Here is a 22,085-nt window from a genome sequence, read left to right as displayed (position 1 = left end):
AACAAACAACTGCTGTTAGTGATTGCATAGTCTTCAGGGTGAATAATATAAACTCACAGAATGTAAAGTTTTAAAATGTTTACGTAAAAACACGTTGATGTGTTAAAAAAAAACATGTATCTGTAAATTGTATATGAATATGTACCTAATACAAAATTGTTAAAATCATCATGTTTTTACAATCTACTGTTATGTGTTTGATGAGTTTTCAGAAATGTTCAGGTTTATAGTAAAAATAACATGAAAAAATAATAATAATAGAAATAAAATAAAATGAAATAAAATCTAGTACTTCACTGCACTTGTTACCTCTTTGAACAAGGATCTATGTTTCATATTTGGTAACTGTACTTTCTTTTAATGCTTAATTTGAATTTTGAATTGAATTGTATTGTATTGTTTTGCTGCACTTTTGTAATGCTTGTGTAACCTATAAGTCACCCCGGATAAGGGCATCCACCAATAAACAAACAAGCATGCAAACAAACAAAGAGACAGACAAACAAACAGACAGACATACAGAGATAGATAGATAGATAGATAGATAGATAGATAGAGATCCAAAACAGGTATTGAACCTTTTCTAGCTATATATATATATATATATATATATATATATATATATATATATATATATATATATATATATGTATATAGTCATTATTACACATATTATGAATAAAACAAGGGACTTCTATACATACTGATACAAGATTGTCTGCTGTTATTTATGCTTGTGTGTGATATATAAAAGTGAAATTCATGTCACATCAATGGCCATCATTTGCAGGAGACATGTTGATTGAGGCTTATCAGAAAAAAAGTGTAACAAGCAAAGAATCCACAATGTTAAAATGAATTCCTCCAGTAACTTGATTCATTTGTATTGTTTCCAAAACCTCTGCATCCAAAGCACGGCTCTGGTACAGTTTGGTCTATACTGTAAAGCACATATTATGCAGAGTGGCAAACAGGAGATAGCAAGACAGTAAATAAATAAATACATAAATAAATAAATAAATAGGTATGTAAGTGTCAGGGTCTAATAACAGAAGCATGTATGTCAATTACTAAGCAGGTGCATCCTTTTTCTGTACAACTGCACACTACAGTGCTCATCCACAACCCTGTACTAAGAACCACCCAGTTTGACCACATAAAGGCAGTAAAGCAATATATCTTTCAATGTATCAAAACAAAGATCAGCAGATTATGTTTCTTTACTTCAGTTCGGATGCTAAATAATGTTGGTGGTTGTGCCTTGTTGCTATTGCAGCCCATGTGATTATATATGTATTGGTGTGTTTGTGTGCGTTTATATACTGTTATTATGTGAGACTCTATTTGTTTCTTTTTTAATTTAAGTATTTGTTTACACAAGCTTTGCTCAATCAATCAATCAATACATTTTCAGCTGTATAGCACCCTTCAAAGGGGAGCCACAGAGCGTTTTGCAGAAAACAACAGAATAAATAAATACATAAACAAATAAATAAACCATCAACAGTTTATAAAATAAAATGAACCATTAGGCACGGAGGAGAGAGAAACAAAAATGCATATGGATGGCAGATACTTACAGGAGAAAATAAATCTCTTGGGGTCCACAGCTTAAGGCCTAGGGCTGAAGGTTGCCCTCATGCCAGGCAATGTAAATTGTTACCTACAGACTGTATCAGTAAACTCTGATAGAAACATGTGTGGTATTTGATTGATTTGGGATTTTGATTAATATATTGACCCTGACATTATGTAATGCTGTGTGTATATTAGAGACATACAGATGGTAGAAGCATGCCCCGTGTTTGGTAAAGAAGGTTCCATATAGATAAGTAAACATATAGACAATGTGTGATCCGTGAAAGTCAGTGTGCACAACCTGCATTCTTCATTGTTGAATTATATACATATATAGTCATGGAATAGTTAACAGCATCTACAAATTGTTAAAACTGCAGTTAGGTTGGGCAGGGGTTTTAACTGGATGCTTGTGTAAGAGGAGCTACAGCACTCAAGCACCTTTATTTATATTGCACTTTTACAATATCTCTATTCAAATATAATGTAATCCTGCACCTTTTCTAACATTTCACATCATACAAAAACCTTCCACTTTATTTTATAGTGCTTATACTATGTACACTATGTAACTGTATTTTCTAGATGATTATGCAAAACTCAGAACAAGCACCAGCAAGTGTGTTTCTATATTTAAATTGAAGCTGCCCCTCTTCGATTCAGGCAGGAAATAATGTGATTACGTTATGGTGTAATTATTTTATTGATATTATTTGTATTTTGTTTTAGCCAAGAAATTAAAATAAGAAGTGTGTCTTCAAGCAATAGTAATAATTTAGATTTTGCACCAGCTTCTAAGAATGCAAATCATATTTCAAGAAGAAAGGATATCTCAATGAAAACAATATGATGTATTATCTCTGTTTCCATATCATGATCTTATGCCATCTGAGTGAAATATGTTCATTGTAATTCATATCAGAACTTTCATTGTCTGCTGGAGACTGTCCTATGAACATTGATTTATTATGTATGAAGAGAGCTGTGTGCATAAACGTATACACATTCAGTTCAGAAGATTACACATACATTTTTATTAAGTGTATTATGCCCTGATAAAAATGCAAACACAACTACAAACAACAACTACAAACAACAACAACAACAACAACAACAACAACAACAACAACAACAATAATAATAATAATAATAATAATAATAATAATAATAATAATAGTTTTTTTATATATCTGTATGGTCTGTTGCTCATTTTCATGAATCTCTTAATGATGAAATACAATAAATGCTGAATAAACTGCTTGTGTTACATTTGTGGATTAGACACTGGTGCAGTCAATCCAGTTTCTTCTTTTAATATATATTTCTGTACCTTTCACTCGAGTGCAAACAAATTATATATATACAAAATAAAATAGTCCTCATGCCTGTTCAAGTTTCTTGTAAAATGGATAGTTTGAGCACAGAAACTGATACTGCTTGGCCAGACGGCGTGTACAAGACCCAGCTTGAGTCCAGAATGGTTTTCTTTTTCTCCTCTAGAAACATCATTACGGTCAGCATTTGCCTATCTCGGGGAGAGCCCTGTGCTATTTCTTACTGCTGGAGATGCAGCTCTGAAACCAGCAGAGTGGGCCTGCCGGGCTGGTGTGCGCTCAGCCAGATCCGCCATCGGATGCGCAAGTCTCAGATGACGAGACCTGAGTGGGTTTAGCTGCAGGGAGCTGACCTGAAACCAGCAGCTGTGCCCTTTCGGTGCAGTGGCTCTGAACTGCAGTGAGAGAAAAGAGAAAGAAACCATCAAACTCTTGAGATATGAAACCCTGTTCTAACAGGTTCAGAGCTCTTCTCATGGATTTCTGTGTTGTATTAAGTCAGAAAAAGATATTCGGCCTTTGAATGGCGATAAATAATAATAATAATAAATATATTTAACTCAGAAACTCTAATTAAAATTGATATATTGTTATATACAGATAATAAACTTATTTTTTCCAAGAAGAACATTTAAAAGAAACATGTATATGCTTGATTATATTACTTAGGCTGCATATGCCATCTCACACAGCGCTCTGTACAACTAAAGCAGAAAGCAGGCCTACTTTTCAAACTGTGAATGTTTTGAAACCTGTAAGTCTTCACTGTGACTGACAGTTCATCTGTACATCTCGCTGCTCCGGTGCTTCAAGGGTCCAGACACTGCAGGACCAGTGCTGGATGTATGCTTTCTTCACTATATTTGTTTTATTAATTTGCTTCCATTATCTATTAAGTGTTTTTCATTGCACTGTATCAGCAAATAAATACACCTGGAGACTATATACACACACATATATGATTTTACATTTTATTTTAAAATGTTTTCAAACTCACTTCTTAGTACCTCCTGTTCAATTTGAATTAATGAAAAGGACACCACTTGCTTTCTGTCTTTAAGTCCACCATTGTGTTACAGAAAGAATGTATTATCCTATGCTAATAAAATAGGCATTTAGACCATAACATAAACCTGCAAACACAAAAATAAGAATATGGGAGCAAATGTAATATGTGTTACAATGGACCCCAACCCTGGGAGTAGTGACTAATCTTCATTTTTAGAGACAAAAACATTGACATCTAGCAATTATGATCAAAATAATGTGTGACAATGTGAACTAGGGAGCACAGAACTACATCACAAACACAATGTTTTGGAATCAGATCATTTTCTCACAGGAAGGTAGGAAACCAAATTGTTTGAGTCCAGAGTGAATGACATCAGTCTACCATGACTGTGATTAGAGAAATTCTAGGTGTTATAACCAACCCATTGTCTCCCCTAATAATAATAATAATAATAATAATAATAATAATAATAATAATAATAATAATAATAATAATAGGTTTTTGTTTCTTAGTTAATTAGATTGTTTTTCAGGAATAAGTTCTGTCCTGTCATACAATAAAAATAAGTGTTTCAAAAAGAACGTCAACATCAAATTGATGATACGTACAGATTGTACAGGTTTCATATCACAAACCCTAGTAAACAGTTAGTTAACAACATACAAAACACAGGAGTGAACTATCAACCTGCCACTACATCAAATGTATTTGTGTGTTTATTTTATTTACAGGGAGGTATTGCCATTCATACTAGAAAGTTTACAAATGAGAGGAGGCCATTCGACCCATCGTGCTCGTTTGGTGTCCATTAATAACTGAGTGATCCAAGGATCCTATCCAGTCTGATTTTAAATGTTCCCAAACCTTCAGCTTCTACCACATCACTGGGGAGTTTGTTCAGATTGTGACGCCTCTCTGTGTGAAGAAGTGTCTCCTGTTTTCTGTCTTGAATGCCTTGAAGCCCAATTTCCATTTGTGTCCCCGGGTGCGTGTGTCCCTGCTGATTATAGTGGACATTTTTGTTACCTGCATGTAAAACCTTACACTTGTTCACACTGAATTTCATCTACCAGGTGTTGGCCCACAACTGAATATTATCTAAGTCCCTTTGAATAACCTGAGCTGCTGGGATTGTATCTGCTGCTATGAACTCTCCGGTTAACATAATTGAAATAGCAATCTGCCATATGTCAAATCTAAAATAAATAAATACACTTTATTCAATTTTTAATATAATGTAATTAACATATTTAGACATAAGTAACTGTTGAATGCAGATCAAAATATGATGAAACTGTCAAAATAATACATATTTCCAGCCTGAAAAAAAATATTGTGACTAAAACAATCTGAATTCTGACAAACTAACAATTAATAGACACACCTCCTAAATCATGAAAGAAGACTTGAACATAACTTTTTAATTCAACTCTGATCATATAACTCAGCTGGGTTGTTTTTTTCACTTGACTGCCTGACGTTTCCTGTTTCCATTGTAAGCTCATGAAATATAACAAAGAAAAAAAAGAAAAAGGAAGCAGATATAATTTAATATCTCTTCTACTATAGTATAGTATAGTTTACTATATATGTATATGTGTGTGTGTGTGTGTGTATATAAACATTTCTAGTTTACATTTTAATTGTATAAAACAGCAGTCAAGAGTGGTTTGGAACAGATATAAATAATAATTTAATTGATATAATTTGATATTTTTGGTAAAATAGTTTAAAAACTGTTGGGAAACATTCATAATTCTATTTTATACATTATCAATAAACCCTTATAGTATATGATTCATCATGTATAAAAAAAAATAAAAGTAACTAAACACAATAGTGTTTTGAGAGCTTTATATAAATAGTCAATCATATCTTGAAAAGGTTTATTGATCATTTATCATTTGATTTATCATTGAAATGTATTAATGGTTCCTAATTGTTTTATAAACTATGTATTAATAATTTAATAATGACACCATATAATCTAATATCTTTTAATTTAAAATAGTAGATTTATAAATGCATAATAACACATATTAACTGATTAGCTCTTAATCTGTCAAGTGTTCACGGATGAAATTGACTCACTTGTGTTAATAACACAAGCACTTTATTAAAGGATCATACAGTCTTTATTACACATGTATTAAACGTCATTTGCAACTACCCAACTAAATTGTGACTTGTATCTCATTCATATACTTCAGCCAATGTTATATATGAAAATGTAGGTCATAAGATGTGTTCAGGGTCTTTGGTGAAAAATAAGAATAAGAACACAATGTATCTTTCTCTGCTTCATCTGTTTTAAATATATGCCCATTTAGTTTCTCACAAATAATCTTATATTCCACATACTTCTGAAAATACTTATCTAATATTCAATTTATATTTATGCAATTTAACATCTCAAGAAAACTCTGCTAGCAAATAATTAATGCAATAACGTCATCATGCAAACTAAAGTGAATGATGCATCAGTACCATGAAAGTGAAACATCATGTTGCATTCAGAAAAGCATGCATTAATTAAAGATGCAAACAAGCACCACATACTAACTGAAGGTGCACAACTATACTGAACAAACTGACTTGCCGGAATCAATTGTTATTCTCCTGTTGATGTTTTATACACAGAGTTGAATTATACATCCATACTATATATGTGAATATATATTTAAATATATACACACCTCATAGCAAAATATGTAGCAAAGCTTATTATACAAATACTAACCAATACACACACAAAAAAAAGCTTTCATCATAGTAATCTGACTATTTTGCACACAGCTATGCAAATGTGCAATATTAAATTAATCTTTCATTTTTTTATTTTGCTGTGGACACACCTTGGTCATGAACATTCAATTATATTATGTCTTATAATCTGTATGTTGAAATTGCAGCAGGGTTCTTCAAATACAAAAGTGTGTGGCAATGAGAATGGCTCCCTGGGGTTTCCTTGTAAATCATACACCATTTATGAACAGTATGAACAGTATAGTATTGGTTGATGTGTGAGGATTTTGAATAAGAAAAAGTAAAGGATAATAAAGCTCAACCGACTCCTATCTGTCCATATATTCTGTCGAAACACAGGGGTCAATTTATTTAGGCCTAGTCTCTTATATTCCTTTGCTTGTTGTTGCTCAATGCAGTATTTCCTTATTGTGTTCGAGCTAAATGTACATTAGCACCCCCCACTGGTGACTGTAGTGAATTATTATTATTATTATTATTATTATTATTATTATTATTATTATTATTATTATTATTGTTATTATTATTATATTTTGTAGCAGACATTCAGACCCAGGGCAACTGACAGTTTTCACAAGACATTTAAAAAACATTAACAAGTGCAGTAATACAATCAGTGCAAAACACAATAATCAGACATCCTAGTACACATGAGCTTACAATTTTACGTGTCCTTACATCTCAATCATATTACAAATAAAATAATAATCCTTGAGACAAAATAGAGAACATATGACAAGAACACTGTTCTTACGAATTGACTCTGTCGGCAATGTGCTGCTAACAAGCCTCCCTGGCTGTGTTGGCCGCAACGGTGTTACATTGAGCCGCTAACCTTTCTTTAAACCCTCATATCTGACATTATCAGCTGCATTGCTCCAGGGACAGTCCGGTGCACAGACACTGTGCACACACTGATCATGTGCTGCCAGACGTGCTCCTTTTACATGAACGCGCACAAACTCCAGTTCAGTCACACCGAGTCAGCTAACCGACATCTTAACCACCATCATAGTACCGCTTAACACCAGTTTAACAATCACAGTTTGTCAGCCCTGACTTCCCTTGATAATCCCGAGTTTACTCTGAGTAGGTTAAACTCCCTTCCTAGTACAGCCCTCTGGTATGTGATAAAGGTTGGGGCAGACATAGGAGCAGGAGAAGTTACAATATAATGACCAAATAACGAAAAACACATACATTATCAGGAGCATGAGGGAGCAGAAGAGCCAGAGTGCTGAGCTGTACAGGAGACGAGGCTTATTAATAATAATAATAATAATAATAATAATAATAATAATAAGAAGAAGAAGAAGAAGAAGAAGAAGAAGAAGAAGAAGAAGAAGAAGAAGAAGAACAATATTGAAAGCTAGTACATCTAACATAGTGTGTCTTGAAGAACAAAGAGTAGGAACAGGGGTGACCCAACCAACCATACGTTTACAGATTACAGTTACAGTAGAGCTAGAGGGCAGTGTTCACCCCAGTCATAATTGTTTCACTGGAAGCAGACTGCTGAGCTCATCCTTCAGTGAATAGGTTTGCAGATCCCAATATATATATATATATATATATATATATATATATATATACACCGATCAGCCATAACATTATGACCACTGACAGGTGAAGTGAATAACCCTGATAATCTCGTTATCATGGCACCTGTCAGTGGGTGGGATATATTAGGCAGCAAGTGAACATTTTGTCCTCAGAGTTGATGTGTTAGAAGCAGGAAAATGGGCAAGCGTAAGGATCTGAGCGACTTTGACAAGGGCCAAATTGTGATGCCTAGACGACTGGGTCAGAGCATCTCCAAAACTGCAGGTCTTGTGGGGTGTTCCCGGTCTGCAGTGGTCAGTACCTATCAAAAGTGGTCCAAGGAAGGAAAAGCGATGAACCGGCGACAGGGTCATGGGCGGCCAAGGCTCATTGATGCACGTGGGGAGCGAAGGCTGGCCCGTGTGGTCCGATCCAACAGACGAGCTACTGTAGCTCAAATTGCTGAAAAAGTGAATGCTGGTTCTGATAGAAAGGTGTCAGAACACACAGTGCATCGCAGTTTGTTGCGTATGGGGCTGCATAGCCACTGCCGAAAGCACCTACAATGGGCATGTGAGCATCAGAACTGGACAACGGAGCAATGGAAGAAGGTGGCCTGGTCTGATTAATCACGAGTTCAAGGTGTTGACTTGGCCTCCAAATTCCCCAAATCTCAATCCAATCGAGCATCTGTGGGATGTGCTGGACAAACAAGTCCGATCCATGGAGGCCCCACCTCGCAACTTACAGGACTTAAAGGATCTGCTGCTAACGTCTTGGTGCCAGATACCACAGCACACCTTCAGAGGTCTAGTGGACTCCATGCCTCGACGGGTCAGGGCTGTTTGATGGCAAAAGGGGGACCTACACAATATTAGGCAGGTGGTCATAATGTTATGGCTGATCGGTGTATATATATATATATATACACTCACCTAAAGGATTATTAGGAACACCTGTCCAATTTCTCATTAATGCAATTATCTAACCAACTAATCACATGGCATTTGCTTCAATGCATTTAGGGGTGTGGTCCTGGTCAAGACAATCTCCTGAACTCCAAACTGAATGTCTGAATGGGAAAGAAAGGTGATTTAAGCAATTTTGAGCGTGGCATGGTTGTTGGTGCCAGACGGGCCGGTCTGAGTATTTCACAATCTGCTCAGTTACTGGGATTTTCACACACAACCATTTCTAGGGTTTACAAAGAATGGTGTGAAAAGGGAAAAACATCCAGGATGCAGCAGTCCTGTGGGCAAAAATGCCTTGTTGATGCTAGAGGTCAGAGGAGAATGGGCCGACTGATTCAAGCTGATAGAAGAGCAACTTTGACTGAAATAACCACTCGTTACAACCGAGGTATGCAGCAAAGCATTTGTGAAGCCACAACACGTACAACCTTGAGGCGGATGGGCTACAACAGCAGAAGACCCCACCGGGTACCACTCATCTCCACTACAAATAGGAAAAAGGGGCTACAATTTGCACAAGCTCACCAAAATTGGACAGTTGAAGACTGGAAAAATGTTGCCTGGTCTGATGAGTCTCGATTTCTGTTGAGACATTCAGATGGTAGAGTCAGAATTTGGCGTAAACAGAATGAGAACATGGATCCATCATGCCTTGTTACCACTGTGCAGGCTGGTGGTGGTGGTGTAATGGTGTGGGGGATGTTTTCTTGGCACACTTTAGGCCCCTTAGTGCCAATTGGGCATCGTTTAAATGCCACGGCCTACCTGAGCATTGTTTCTGACCATGTCCATCCCTTTATGACCACCATGTACCCATCCTCTGATGGCTACTTCCAGCAGGATAATGCACCATGTCACAAAGGTCGAATCATTTCAAATTGGTTTCTTGAACATGACAATGAGTTCACTGTACTAAACTGGCCCCCACAGTCACCAGATCTCAACCCAATAGAGCATCTTTGGGATGTGGTGGAACGGGAGCTTCGTGCCCTGGATGTGCATCCCACAAATCTCCATCAACTGCAAGATGCTATCCTATCAATATGGGCCAACATTTCTAAAGAATGCTTTCAGCACCTTGTTGAATCAATGCCACGTAGAATTAAGGCAGTTCTGAAGGCGAAAGGGGGTCAAACACAGTATTAGTATGGTGTTCCTAATAATCCTTTAGGTGAGTGTATATATATATATATATATATATATATATATATTCATTTAAATGATTGCTTAAGTTAGTTACAAGCAAGTTTATTTATATATAAAGCTCTGGAAAAAATGAAGAAACCACTTAACATTGATTTCTGAACTTGGAGTGGTCACTTCCGGAGCTGTATATATTGAACTGACTACATTTAATTAACAATAGATTCATAATCTTTTGGATCATTATTATTAAGTCAATGAAGATCGAGTTGCTTGAATTTTGCAGTCTATATCATGCCCCTTGTATCTGGTATTGAGTAAATTTCCCATAATTGATATTAAGGAATTTGTGAGACAATGGCATATTAGAAAAAGTTTCATTCTATATCAGCCTTAGTGATCGCATCTCGCAGTCTATACTGTATTATAATATGACTGTGTTTCAAAGCAGGAAATTACCTTATCTGTCCACATCAACACACCTTCACTCCAATGAAGAGCAATGTATTTAAAGATATTGTATGTTCTCTCACTGAACACCTATTTTACCTTTTAAATCTCAAATCAATGCAGTGTACAAATCGAACCTTGTCCTTTGAGGAGTTAAATTCCTATGTACATCATTGAAGGGTCTTAGTCTAAAACTCAATGGTGTGTTTTAGACACATCTGTGCAGACATATTAAGAAATTACCTTCCATTAATGAAGGTTGAACCTATGAGCAACAATGGAATTAGTTTGCAAACTGTATCAATCCAATCTCTTTCAAATGGAGAAGGAAAGTGTGTTTTGCTGTCATTGGGGGAATTTGGGTAGTTTGCACTCCTCCCAAAGCATGGCCTTTCTTGAAGAAAATAAAAACAAACAAACGTTGTGTTAAATGTCTGATAATACGTCTAAAAATAAGACAATGAAAGATGTACGGAAAAGGAAAAAACAGATTTCGTCAGCCAATCAGGCCGAGCTAATTTACATGAAGGTCCCCAACTACACTTCGCGACGCACGGAAACCTCATAAACAGCCCTTCGAAAAGTCATTCGCTCATAACACTGGTCTTCTTCACAGTGAGAGCAACCTATGAAGATGTTTACGGCACAAGTCCTGATTCTTTTTCTGTCTGTGACCTGTAAGTATTTAATTTATGCTTCTGTTTCACTAGCCAAGGGGAGGTCTGGCCACAAAATTGATAGTAGAAGTGAAAATTATTTAAAATTATACATGTCTATTCCTTTAAGACACAGGAAAATACTTTAGAAATACGTAATACATCTAAAGATGTTGACAAAAGGTAGACATTGTCTGCTGGTGTCACTTTTCCATCAAGGGAATATCCCATTAGATTGAAAGGTTTTCTGTAAATGTATGTATGCAACTACAACTGTTCAACTTTTGCCAACTTTAAGTCAAATTAAAAGTGCTTTATCTGAATACAGGCATTACAGTAAAATATTTGAATATTTTCAATGTTGGAAAGGTGTGCTGGGCTGCCAAGTCATGTACAGCATTGCTTTCTGAATTCACTAGTAGATATATAATTGTGTGAAACTGTGGTGTTATTATTTGCAGTTATCCATGGTGAAGCAGTTTTATCCCAGTCCCCTACGGTTGTCTCTGTGTCTCCTGGAGAAAAAGTCATACTGGAATGCTCAGTTAAGAATGGCAATGTTGATACACTGTATATGCAATGGATTCGGCAGACCCCTGGGAAGAAACCTGAAGGTGTAATGGGCTTCAAGAAAGGTCAGATCAACAGACCTTCTGCAATACCCAACCGGTTTTTCCCATCCACAAACACAGCCAGGAGCAGCTTTGTTCTCACTGTGAGCAACATTCAAGAAGAAGATGATTCTGTCTATTATTGCTTTTTGTTTTACGGCTCATCTGGTATTCAGTCATGGGGAGAAGGAACTCGAATCAAAGTTCTCAGTAAGTGCTTTTTACTTCTAATTATATTAAAGATACAAAATATAATTGCTTTTTAGAGTGTCTATTCATGGTGACAGCCATCTGAAAGTACACTGGGTGTATGATCAGATATTGTTAATAACAGAACTGCCTGATACTACATTCAGGTGTATCTGATATCACATTAATTTGACATCACATTCTTTAACACTATGTAACACTTGGCAAGTGACATTTATCAACTTGTTCTAAGTGAAGAACAGTTTTTATTTCTATTTGTTTATGTTCCTGTGATTTAGGCTTTTTGGTTGGAGATGTTTAAAAATTAGACAGGGTATGGACCTATTATTCTTTGGATGGAGGCTTGATTACTTTCATTGTCAGTAAATTAATAAAGAATAAAGACTCTAGTCCACCTCAAGAGTTGGAAGAGCAGAGCCTTGATGCACAGGGATTTCATTTAGGCAAAATCCACATCTGTAAAGTAGATTTGCGTTAATTTGCATCTGTAAAGTATTATTCAACTTGGGGATTGTTGCACATCAGACAAGAAGCTTTCAAAAGTAACCTTGAATGTTAAAATCTTGTTTAAAATCTTGTTGTCTGTCAGAAAGTGGTCTCCCTCGCCCCATCATCCAGCTTTTCCCACCTCCCAAAGGGGAGTCCTCCAGCGCTGACTCGGTGACCCTGACCTGCCTGGTGAGTGGCTTCTTCCCCGGGTTCATCGAAGTGAAGTGGAGCATGGATGGAGCGGTGGTGACCGAAGGAGTCCACACCAGCCCTGTGTCTCTGGGCAGCATCGATGGCAACACCTACGTGGTCAGCAGCTACATGAAGCTGCCTGCCACTGACTGGGAGACGCACAATGTGTTTTCCTGCACTGCCCTGCACGAGTCCAGCCAGACCCCGGTCACAGGATCCATCACAAAGGATAAGTGCTGAGAGCCAGCATGACCACAGCTGTTTAACAGGCTTCATGCAAATGTATGACTAAAACCTGTCCAAAACAAATGCTTATTTTGCTAATAAGTATAAGTTAATCAAGGTATAAAAACACAATAGGCTAATGGCACCAATTAATGCATGTCTGATACACTTTTATATTTTTAATTGATTGATTCCCTATACTAATCACCTGCCTGACAGTTGGAAAGTTGGAACCGGTTGCTTTTAAAAGCCAACCTCCAGACAGCAAATGGGGAATTAGTAGCTGAGGATGTGGTTGGGGATGTTCTCAATCAATCTTTAAAATGTCAAACGTAATCCTAAATTGCAGCAATGTCAATTCTCATACGCAACAAATCAGAAAGCAGCCCAGTCTCTCTGACCTACTGTCACATCTGATTGCAAAAAACATGAAAGCGCTATTGCATAGAACTGCTACGTAGTCTTATGTTTAAACTAAAAATAAAGTTGTAAACATTTGATCTGTGTCTGTCTTTTTTTCTGTTTTAATGTTCTCCTTATTGCTAGTATTAGTAATAGTCATGGTAGTGGTGGTGGAAGTGTGCCACTATTGAAAGAGGAAGGGTGGCCTAGTTGAACCTTACAGCATTACAGTACACACCGGTGAAAAAGGCCTTTGTTAATATAAGGATTTACAAATGGCACTGTACAGGCCTTTCTGACACATAACAAAACTATGTAATAATAATATTAACAATAGATATAGTGTTGTAGCTGTCAATTTATCTGCCCTTAAGTCCAGCACAAAACAATTCCTGCTAAACTGAGATTGAAACTGTAAAATTTCTATGAGACTAATTTGACAAAGCACTTCTGCTGGTGGGACACAATGCAGGCTGTGGTCTGCGAAGATGCAGAGTCTCATTTCTCAGACAGACATGTATATACTGCACTGTCTTCTACTCACAAGTTATTCTTGTAATTGGCCAGTGAGGTATTTTTGGTCAAGGGCAGATCGCATCTTTCAACCAGACGTGCTGTTGAGACTGTAAAAACAAAACTGTAAAAAGGCAGAAGTCAACTGTTAGCGAGTGGTATCAGATAAGATTTTTAGGGCTTATTTCTCCAACTGGTGAAACTGTAGTTAGACATGCACACCTCTGAGTGAATTCAACATGCGCTATTACCAGTTTCTCCACTTGATCGGTAAGTACAATGGAAATATATTCAAATTAGTTTTAGAAAATTGCCCACACCAAAAAGAGGATTATTTTGTGATTTAGACAAAGATTCAAAGGTACAAAGGATCATAGAAGCTCAAGGAAATGCATGTATTAAACACACATCTTTGTTGAAAGCATTCACACTCCTCATTTGAAACAGTATTATTCTGTGAGTTTTTAACCCTGATTCATTCTAGAGAAAACATGCATAATCTTTAAAAAGTCACATAAACAAAATACTAAATAAATATATTACAAACTAAAATCAAATATACCATGTTACACTCATGCACATTTGTATTATTTTACACATGAAAAGTTTGCATTATCTATGTCAATTGAATGTATAAACTCACTAGTCAAAAATATAAACTCATTTGAATAACGATCATAATACTACAAACAAGAGTTTAGCTAATTTATTTCAAAACCCCAGGGGTTATATCTGATCAGATAATATGTTTCTTTGATTCTGCTTGTGAAACAGTAGAAAGGAAACTATATTTCTGAGAAGATGCCATGCCAGTTATAGCTGACCTTGAACACGTACGCTCTTTGTGTTGTACTAGTCTTTTAAACAAGCAACACTGTTTACCATAGAATACTAACTGATGAAGAAATATATGCAAATTTCAACACATCAGGCAATACATTCCCCAACCAGGGGATCCAACTCAAGTTTATGGAGATCAAGAATATCTTAACTGTATACAATAAGGATTTTGTAACTGTACACAATAATCAATTGTTTAGAACGTCAGCATGAACAAAATAATTTATTGATTTAATATGTTTTTCTAGGGTCAAATACAAAATGAAATCATGAAAATGGTGGTTAGAGATGTAGACATGACAATTACTTACAGACAGGTTTCTATTTCACTACCTTATACATTTATTGTAAATGTCATCATTGCTAGCCAGTCCTGTCTTGACTCTTTGTGAGATAGTATTTTTTATTCTATTTTGTTTGTTTGTTTGTTTGTTTGTTTGTTTCTGACATACATTAAGTTAAAAGGTAGCTTTTCAAGATGTCAAGAATGTGTTGCATCTTAAAATGTGTTGGTGTTTCAGATAACATCTTATAAAGATAACCATGCATGTTTTCTGTTTTGTTTTTTGTTGTCTCTACACACAGTTAGTATAATCTAAATGATTGTATAAATGTCATTATGAACTATACATTATTACAATAACTCTTATTAAGGTGAAAATATTTCTGGAATACATCCTAATTTTTGAGGATAATAATTTGAGTTTCAATTTAGTGAAGTTACAACGATTGTTTCCTGTTTAAATTTTATGTCACCACTAAAACTAACAGTCTGTTAAATTAGAAGTACATTGAAATTGTTTTCCATATTGAAATTCAGGATTTCATGGGCAATATGGTAAACACTCACTGCCCATATGTTGAAATCTAAATGTTAATTGTCTCTTCCCATACCAAAGAAAATTGTTGAATTTGCTTGATGCCTGGCACTATTTTTATTAAATTATTTGTAGGAATTCAAAATAGTTCATATTCAATGTATGCAAATATAAATACATATATATTTTTTAAATCAGAATATCCATTTCTGGAGTTCTTCCAAGCACCATGAGCTATTTTCTCTGTAAAAGTGTAATTTCTTTATCTATTCCTTTTCCTCTGTCTTACAGTTCTTACCTGTGGTTGTTGTTGGGTACAATGCGTCAAAGGTGGGTGAACAAGCAGTGTATTCAAAAAAAATATTCCAAGATCTCCTTATTCAATCCTTGTGAAAAAAAAAACACTCATGTAACAATGAAAAACAAAGAAAAAAATGTAATTTGTACACTAGACTTTAGAAAGGCTGACCAAACATTAAAATTAAATATCTATGGTGGTAGTAGTTTCTGTAACAGACTTTTTTAAAGGAGTAATAGAAAAAACATAATGCTTCAAACTTGCTTGTAACTAACTTAAGCAATCATTTAAATTAATATATAAATAAATAAATAAATAAATATACACCGATCAGCCATAACATTATGACCACCTGCCTAATACTGTGTAGGTCCCCCTTTTGCCACCAAAACAGCCCTGACCCATCGTGGCATGGACTCCACTAGACCTCTGAAGGTGTGCTGTGGTATTTGGCACCAAGACGTTAGCAGCAGATCCTTTAAGTCCTGTAAGTTGCGAGGTGGGGCCTCCATGGATCAGACTTTTTTGTCCAGCACATCCCACAGATGCTCGATTGGATTGAGATCTGGGGAATTTGGAGGCCAAGTCAACACCTTGAACTCGTGATTCATCAGACCAGGCCACCTTCTTCCATTGCTCCGTGGTCCAGTTCTGATGCTCACATGCCCATTGTAGGCGCTTTCGGCAGTGGACAGGGGTCAGCATGGGCACCTTGACTGGTCTGCGACTACGCAGCCCCATACGCAACAAACTGCGATGTACTGTGTGTTCTGACACCTTTCTATCAGAACCAGCATTAACTTTTTCAGCAATTTGAGCTACAGTAGCTCGTCTGTTGGATCGGACCACACGGGCCAGCCTTCGCTCCCCACGTGCATCAATGAGCCTTGGCCACCCATGACCCTGTCACCGGTTCACCGCTTTTCCTTCCTTGGACCACTTTTGATAGGTACTGAGCACTGCAGACCGGGAACACCCCACAAGAGCTGCAGTTTTGGAGATGCTCTGACCCAGTCGTCTAGCCATCACAATTTGGCCCTTGTCAAAGTCGCTCAGATCCTTACGCTGCCCATTTTTCCTGCTTCTAATACATCAACTTTGAGGACAAAATGTTCACTTGCTGCCTAATATATCCCACCCACTGACAGGTGCCTTGATAATGAGATTATCAGTGTTATTCACTTCACCTGTCAGTGGTCATAATGTTATGGCTGATCGGTGTATATATATATACCTACACACATCTTGCACGACTAACAACATCACTGTGAAAAATCATCTGAGCATTATAAGGAATAAGATGAATGTATAAAAGAAAACAGCCTACAGATGCATACAGCATTCTCGTTATTGTGCTGAATCTTCTTGTAGAATAAATAAATATAACAAATATAAAATACACACATACAGTATAATTTGCCTATGTCTCATTTCAGCCAATCAGACACAGCCTGTGCTGACCTTGCACTCCTCAAATGGGACAAATTATGAAGGAGATGCAGTGACATTGGAGTGTGTGTTTGATGGAGACCCTCTTGTCTGGGAATACAGCTGGTATAAAGACAAACGTCTTAACCAGTCTATGGGCAACAATCCAATCCTCACCATTAACCCAGTTACAGTGTCTCACAGTGGGGATTACAAATGTCGCACTGCCAGAAGACTTAACCTAGAGGAAGAATTTTACAGCAACTCTGTAAAGTTACGAGTGTTAAGTAAGTAACTAAAATAAAGACATGATAAATATGCTCTCCTGTAATTTAGATACAACATGTATGTTTACTTGATAAACTTACATTTTTAAACAGGCAGAATAAACGTTGGTACAAGAGTCCTCCAGCTGACCTACTAAGCAAACTGCAAATAGTATATCTTCCTGTTGTGTGTCTTGACCATTTCAAGTCTTTAAATACTTATTTTATAAACATGTAAACCTCTTTCAATTCAGAAATTTGAACCTTGCAGAAAGATTTGTTCCTGTTCCTTATTCAATGTGGCCATTGATTCTAAGTTTATTTTTTAAGTATTAGAATGACTTTTTATTTTATTTTCATTTAAACTAATAAAACTGTATGTCCTATGTTGTTTTCTCCTCTCTTTGCTAATTTTCTCTGTGTGTTTCCTACAGTGCTGTTTGGGATCCCTTCCCTGTCCATTCAGCCGTGGCAGGCACTCTGGGAGGGAGAGACGGTGACTCTGTCCTGTCAGACTCAGTTACACACAAAGAGGCGAGACACAGTTCTCCAGTACCGTTTCCTGAAAGGACATGAGATAATAACCCCTCCAGGTTCACTGGCGCACCACTCTATCCAGACAGTGAGGCCTGCAGACTCGGGGGTGTATCAGTGTGAAGTGAGAGCAGGACGGGTGAGGAAGATCAGCGCTGGACTACAGCTGACAGTGACAGGTGAGCTACTGCCTGCTGAAACTTAGAGTGTTGTTTTACTATGTTATTTAGTGATGTGTCTTTGTCCTCTTGTGTTGCAACTTACCAGAAAATAAGACGAATATGACACAAAGCATATGGAACTAATTAAAAAAAATAATAATAATAATAATAAAAAAAAAAAAAATAATAATAATAATAATAATAATAATAATAATAATAATAATAATAATTAAATATATTGTACTGTACTGTAGTATCTAAGCATGACTTTCCAGTAGAAATCAAACGTGAAAACTACCAATTTAAATTTAAAATTTAAATTATGAATATAACAAAGCAATTAGTTTTTTTATGTTAGTTTAGTACCCTGAGATGCTAATACTGTGTTGTTTGATATCACACTGTTTCAGAGGGTCGGCCGAGCCCTGTGCTGACCGTCCAGTCCAGATGGAGACAGTTTTGTACTGGGGAGAGAGTGACCCTGCTCTGCCAGTTTGAGAGTGGGGCAGCAGGCTGGTCCTATTACTGGTACCAGGACAGCCAGGAAACCCCACGGTACCAGACTGAGCACAACAGGCAGACTGGTTCAGTTCTCAGCCTCTCTGCGGTGACCCCGTCTCACAGTGGACAGTTTAAGTGCAGGACTGGGAGGGGACATGAGGTTTATCACTCCCAGTACAGCAATGCCATTCAAATACAAGTGTCTGGTGAGTGCTGGAGTTTTATTACGTTACAATAGGAATACATTTGTTATTCAGTTGTTGTTTTTTTAAGCTTCATGTTACTGAGGTCTAGACAATATGGTCTAAGCCTTACTGAGTAAAGCCGCCGATACATGAAAATTAGACATTAGGATTTAAAAATGAAAAACGAATCCACCATTTTTTCTATTTCATAATTTTTACGCATTTATTTAATACACATAGTCAGACATGACGTGAGTTAACAATGTTCTGGGTGTAAAAATTAATCATGGATTCATTCAATAGAGCCAAGACATGTTTACTGAGCAGATGAAACGTTATCAAGCCTTTTTCACAGTTGATGTAATGCAAATTTACAAAAGGCACATTGACTCTTCTGTGCAGATATTTGTGGTTTCATGTAGCATCTTGCACTGGGGTCAGCTGAAACACGCTCACAATAGATAATTTTAGGCAGCATCTTTACATGTGAAAACCACTAAGGCAACACACCAAGTCAACTGCATTTTCTTATTCTGGAAGAAGTGAAACGCTGTCAAAGCAAAACAGACCACTATAAGAACATAAGAACATAAGAAAGTTTACAAACGAGAGGAGGCCATTTCACCCATCGTGCTCATCTGGTATACATGTCTTTAGAGCAGCAAGTTCTGCATCTTGGGAAATGTCCTCTTGTCAGTGTCTAAAGAGAGAGAAGGCACAGAGTCCCATATTTCATTGATAAGTATGGGCAGGAGTTGAAACTTACAGATCTTCATGTCTTCTACACTGGGATACAATAACCGTAGGCAAACAGAGCAAAGGTTGGTAGTTGAGCATCGTGGATATTTGTGAATAAATTTTGAGTCTGGGAATCTTCAATACAGCTAATGAGGGTTCTGTACATGCTGACTTTGAAATCATATATAAATCCCGGCTGCACACTAATTTGAAGAGAGTTATGAATTAATTAATTAATTAATTGAAAAACTAGTGTTTATTGTCTTCTTCATACAAAAGGTGATACATCCCCTTATTGACCACACTGGTCTAAAAATGTTCAAATCCATACTCATCACCTAGCGTTGACATATAAGTTGGCACAATTTTCCAGGTTCTCTGAAGGCCCCGTTTACAAAGCCGTTGAACACTGTCTCAGTTCATTCGTTTTATTCCGTCCCGCTTTTGCAGATGTCTCACATACTAGACCAGGGCGATATCCCAAAAAGTAGAAACAGACATGATTGTAAAGTGCTATCTTACAGGGGATTAAAAGGACTAATATTACAAGTACTGTCTGAAAAGATGCGTCTTGAGTAAGCCTCGGAAGGAGGTCAAGGACTCTGCTGTTTTGACTTCGGTGGGCAGGTCGTTCCACCACTTAGGGTTCAGGGATGAGAAGGAGCGGCTCTGGAGGAAGGAGAGCGGAGTGGAGGCAGAGTTAGTCTTCTGGCACTGGAGGAGCGCAGTGGTCTGGAGGGGATGTATGGAGAGACGAGTGACTGAAGGTAGCTTGGTGCAGTGTGGTCAAGACAGCGGTAGGTGAGGGTCAATATCTATAACTGAATGCGTGCCGCTATCGGGAGCCAGTGGAGGGAGCGGAGTAGAGGAGTAGAGTGTGCGAATTGGGGCAGAGAGAATACTAATGAACAGTTTAGGTAAAAATACTCAGTACTGAAAATATTATATTACACAGTGCAAATTAAACATTAAACACAAAATGTATTTAAAAAAAATACAACACTATCAAAAATCATTAGCTGACAACTGGCAAACTACTGTAATCATTATCATCATTTGGATGGCCACAGCAGTAGGTTAGCTATCAGAGTGATGTGACCCTCCACCACAAAAAAAGTCACATCACCAACTTTTTCAAAAACTAGATTATTACTTCATCTGACTGAGCTGGATTATTGCTTTATATAGAATAGTTAATTGCTCACAGAGTTATGACATTTTAAATTCCTACTATTTGGAATATACAAAATGCAAAGGGCAATGTACACTCACCTAAAGGATTATTAGGAACACCATACTAATACTGTGTTTGACCCCCTTTCGCCTTCAGAACTGCCTTAATTCTACGTGGCATTGATTCAACAAGGTGCTGAAAGCATTCTTTAGAAATGTTGGCCCATATTGATAGGATAGCATCTTGCAGTTGATGGAGATTTGTGGGATGCACATCCAGGGCACGAAGCTCCCGTTCCACCACATCCCAAAGATGCTCTATTGGGTTGAGATCTGGTGACTGTGGGGGCCAGTTTAGTACAGTGAACTCATTGTCATGTTCAAGAAACCAATTTGAAATGATTCGACCTTTGTGACATGGTGCATTATCCTGCTGGAAGTAGCCATCAGAGGATGGGTACATGGTGGTCATAAAGGGATGGACATTGTCAGAAACAATGCTCAGGTAGGCCGTGGCTTTTAAACGATGCGCAATTGGCACTAAGGGGCCTAAAGTGTGCCAAGAAAACATCCCCCACACCATTACACCACCACCACCAGCCTGCACAGTGGTAACAAGGCATGATGGATTCATGTTCTCATTCTGTTTACGCCAAATTGCATTACACCTTGTTGTTTAATACTTAGTTGTAATGATCTTACAGAGTGTGTTTTCACGTCACTAACAGCTCCAATCGTGAAATTAGCAGCTTGTTCTGAAAGCACAGAGCCGCCCTCGCTTCAGAGCGTCTCCAAAGCCACGCCCCCTCTGTCACACATGCGCACACGCACACAGAGTCTCGGCGCCGGGAGGAGAGACGTGCGGCTGGAATCCATCGCAACAGTTTCAGAAACGCACGTCTCATTCATATGTCAGACATCACAATAATAACGAGTGTGAACATCTTATTTATGGTTATTATGTTGTTAAAAGTAGCAGCTGCGGCTCGCCTTCCGTTCTCGCGCTCGCTCCGCACAGCGTCAAGGTTCCTGCGCTGATGACGTGCGAT

The 22,085-nt window shown here is 37.2% G+C and overlaps 1 protein-coding gene across 1 annotated transcript; it reads left to right on the top strand.

Moving 5' to 3' along the window:
* Positions 1-11,379: 11,379 nt before the first annotated feature.
* LOC136768024 (immunoglobulin lambda-1 light chain) lies at positions 11,380-13,677 on the top strand. Its single transcript, XM_066722081.1, has 3 exons — positions 11,380-11,473; positions 11,914-12,273; positions 12,863-13,677. Exons 1-3 carry the CDS (start codon positions 11,425-11,427, stop codon positions 13,192-13,194), a joined length of 741 nt encoding a protein of 246 aa, XP_066578178.1. The 5' UTR covers positions 11,380-11,424; the 3' UTR covers positions 13,195-13,677.
* Positions 13,678-22,085: the final 8,408 nt, after the last annotated feature.

This window comes from Amia ocellicauda, chromosome 14, assembly GCF_036373705.1.
Source record: "Amia ocellicauda isolate fAmiCal2 chromosome 14, fAmiCal2.hap1, whole genome shotgun sequence".
NCBI classification, from domain to species: domain Eukaryota; kingdom Metazoa; phylum Chordata; class Actinopteri; order Amiiformes; family Amiidae; genus Amia; species Amia ocellicauda.
This window is presented reverse-complemented; position numbering and strand designations above follow the sequence as displayed.

Excerpts from the sequence above, each read along its gene's own strand:
- LOC136768024 (XM_066722081.1), top strand. The coding sequence starts at position 11,425 with ATGAAGATGTTTACGGCACAAGTCCTGATTCTTTTTCTGTCTGTGACC. Across the intron at positions 11,474-11,913 it reads TCTTTTTCTGTCTGTGACCT|TTATCCATGGTGAAGCAGTT; the intron begins GTAAGTATTTAA and ends TATTATTTGCAG. Across the intron at positions 12,274-12,862 it reads AACTCGAATCAAAGTTCTCA|AAAGTGGTCTCCCTCGCCCC; the intron begins GTAAGTGCTTTT and ends GTTGTCTGTCAG.